This window comes from Stenella coeruleoalba, assembly GCF_951394435.1.
Source record: "Stenella coeruleoalba genome assembly, chromosome: 7".
NCBI classification, from domain to species: Eukaryota; Metazoa; Chordata; class Mammalia; order Artiodactyla; family Delphinidae; genus Stenella; species Stenella coeruleoalba.
Window position 1 is genome coordinate 89,134,803 of NC_137153.1, and position 3,495 is coordinate 89,138,297.

General features: G+C 61.9%; 1 protein-coding gene across 1 annotated transcript; it reads left to right on the forward strand.

Annotated features, from left to right (window-relative positions):
- Window positions 1-1,078: 1,078 nt before the first annotated feature.
- FOXE1 (forkhead box E1) lies at window positions 1,079-3,202 on the forward strand (the record flags this gene model as incomplete). The annotated part of the gene is made up of 1 exon (XM_079926813.1): window positions 1,079-3,202. The coding sequence occupies one exon, from the start codon at window positions 1,079-1,081 to the stop codon at window positions 2,207-2,209; it is 1,131 nt and encodes a 376-aa protein (XP_079782939.1). The 3' UTR covers window positions 2,210-3,202.
- Between the last annotated feature and the right edge of the window lie 293 nt (window positions 3,203-3,495).

Here is a 3,495-nt window from a genome sequence, read left to right on the forward strand (position 1 = left end):
GCCAATTCTCACCCTCTCCAGCCAAAAAAGGTGAGGCGAGCCCTTCCTTTCACCTGCGGGTCCCAGCCTTCTATAGAGGCTGGTAAAGTCCCGAAGCGCTGAGTTCGGGCGCCGAGGTCTCCAGAGACAGTTCCTGGTCTCTCCCGACCTCAGTCTCCCCGTCGGCGCGCAGAGAGGACCGGCCCAGGAGACCTCCAAGGGACTTCCATGCTCAGACCGTGTGGTGTACCCGCCGCGCCGCCACAGCATCTCCTACCTGGGGAGGTGCGCCGAGGCCCAGGGGGCGGGCAGTCGGGGGGCGGGCGGGGAACGGGCACCGCCCCAAGCTTCCTGGCGCCTTTAAGGAGGAGAAACCCGCGGAGGGAGGAGCCGGTCCGGGTGTGTGCAAGGAAGCGCCTTGCCAGCGGTCTTGGCGGCTTGAGGCCAACCCTGCGGAGAGGAACAGTCGCCGGCCACCCCGCCTGGCCCGCGCTGCAACCTCGCCGCCGTCGCCTTGCCTCGCCTCCTTGCCCTCCGCGCCTTCGGCGGCCCCGGCCGCAGGGGCGCCGCCTAGGCGGCCCCCACCAGAGTGTCCCCACGCCTGCACTAACTGCTCTCGTTTCAGACCTTGGTGCCCGCAGCCTCCTCTGCGCTCAGGACCTCGACGGTTATCCTCAGATCAGCAGGAAGCCCAGAACTGATGCAGGCGCCCCAGCCCAGGACCAATTCCAGACCCCGTGACCTCCTGGCACCAGCGCGCAAAGGACCCTTCAGCCCGCGACAGGAGCCTCGTCCGGGTCCCAACGTCGCTGCTGGCGCCTGGCTTCGAGCTCCAGAACACGAGCAGAGCCGTCGGTGGGCGGGACACTCTTGAGCCTCTGTCCGCACTGAGCCAGCCCGGAAACTACGGGCGCCAAAGCTCCTGCGCGCCCCTGCCACGAAAGCTGTGCTCCCGGTGCCAGCTGCGAGGACACCCTGAGCTTTCTAAAGAGGGCCCCAGCGTCGGTTCCCGTTACCCTGCGTCCCGGGCCCCGCAGCTCCCAGCCCCTCGACAGCAGCAGGCAGCGGGGACGCCCCAGGGACGCGGGACGGCTGCGCCATGACGGCGGAGAGCGGGCCGCCACCGCCGCCGCCGCCGCCGCCGCCGCAGCCGGAGGCGCTGGCGGCCGTGAAGGAGGAGCGCGGTGAGGCGGGGGCCGGGGTCCCGGCAGAGGCCGCGGGTCGCGGCGCTGGCGGGCGGCGGCGGAAGCGCCCCCTGCAGCGTGGGAAGCCGCCCTACAGCTATATTGCGCTCATTGCCATGGCCATCGCGCACGCACCGGAGCGTCGCCTCACGCTGGGCGGCATCTACAAGTTCATCACCGAGCGTTTCCCCTTCTACCGCGACAACCCCAAAAAGTGGCAGAACAGCATCCGCCACAACCTCACACTCAACGACTGCTTCCTCAAGATCCCGCGCGAGGCCGGCCGCCCGGGCAAAGGCAACTACTGGGCACTCGACCCCAACGCCGAGGACATGTTCGAGAGCGGCAGCTTCCTGCGCCGCCGCAAGCGCTTCAAGCGCTCTGACCTCTCCACTTACCCGGCTTACATGCACGACGCGGCCGCCGCTGCTGCTGCTGCCGCCGCCGCCGCCGCTGCCGCCATCTTCCCGGGCGGGGTGCCCAATGCGCGCCCGCCTTACCCGGGCGCTGTCTATGCAGGCTATGCCCCGTCGTCGCTCGCCGCGCCGCCCCCGGTCTACTACCCGGCTGCGTCCCCAGGCCCATGCCGCGTCTTCGGCCTGGTGCCTGAGCGGCCGCTCAGCCCAGAACTGGGCCCCGCGCCGTCAGGGCCCTCCGGTTCCTGCGCCTTTGCCTCGGCCGGCGCCTCTGCCACTACCACCGCTTACCAGCCCTCCGGCTGCGCCGTCGCCCGACCTGCCAACACTTCCGCTTATGCGGCCGCCTATGCGGGCGCAGACGGCGCGTACTCGCAAGGGGCCGGTAGCGCCCTCTTCGTAGCGGCTGGCCGGTTGGCCGGGCCCGCTTCGCCCCCCGCGGGTGGCAGCAGTGGAGGCGTCGAGACTGCAGTGGACTTCTATGGGCGCACATCGCCCGGCCAGTTCGGAGCACTGGGGCCCTGCTACAATCCTGGTGGGCAGCTCGGAGGGGGCAGTGGAGGCGCCTACCACGCTCGCCATGCGGCTGCCTATCCAGGCGGAGCTGATCGGTTTGTGTCCGCCATGTGAGCCGAGCATACAGGCGAAAATTCATAGATACCTCGACTGTCTTTACGAACTAAGTATTCACGAAACCTGAGGACAGGACTGGAGAGAGGATCGAGTTGAAAGCCACATGGGAGGGACCGAGCCGGAGGTTCAGGCGCATACTCCCTGTGCACCGTGTACACACCGGTTCGCTTTGAAAATGGGAGGAAGTGGGGAGAGGCATCCTCGGCCCACGGACTGAGACAATGGACCCTCACTGAGGCGAGGCTCCAAAGGTCGTGCCTTTCTGACATTCTGCCGGGGAGGGTCCTTGGCTCTAAAGGAGGCACAACGTAGTGTCTACACCAGAGTCTAAGGGAATTGTGGAGAATCACATGACTTCACTCTTCCCCGTACTTACCAAAACCCGGGTCTTTTTACACAGTTCCGTCTCTTGTGCCTTTGACTACGTTATTACAAATAAAAGGCTCCGATAATGTCTTCCTAGTTAAGGTGAGGACAAATTTGCAAAAGAGGTAACCATTTTTTTTAATGGGAAAGATCTCTGCTTCGCTTGACCAGGGGCTGCTTTTCCCTGCCTCTGAGAACTGCAGACCTGGCTCTGAGTCTGGACGGTGCCCCAGCGCCACAGTGTAACCCAGTTCCATCACTCACACCCCCAGTTTTCCCATCTATAATACAAGAGGGCTGCAGAATTCAACCGTCCCCCATATGATCTTTGAGGGCCCATCATGGTTGTTGCATATCTGGTAGCATGGGTGGGCCACCCAGGGCCTAACCCTATTCCAAGGAATGGAAACAGAGCTCATGGCAAGCATCTCTGGATTAGCTCCAGGCACCGGTTATATCATAATTTCTTGAATCTTTCGAGCATGATGTGCTGATCACTTGGCAGCTCTTACTGCTGGGTCCTAAGTGCGGTTTTCCATCGAGGCAGGTAGAAATACATTTGTCCATTGCCCACGCTTTCTTTTCATCAAGCAGCCTGGGACCCAATGGGTGAACTAAAATTCAAAGAGATGACAGGACTCGAGGGAGCCTGTTGATGACAGTTTTCATTTTGTTGAATGGCTCTTCCATCCCTGGTACCCTCTGCCGAAACTTGGCAGCCTCCTCATGCAAAAAGTAAAGAGAAAAATTAATTGGGGCCATCAGTTAAGTAAGCTTTAGAAAGAAACTGGTGTTTAACTTTGCTTTGTATCCTTTATTTGTTTCAAGCAACAAGCTGACCAAAATCAGAAAGAAAAAAAAAAAATCCAACCATTTCCCCACCTTTCTCTTGAGAAATCTTGTAAGTTTCGATTCTG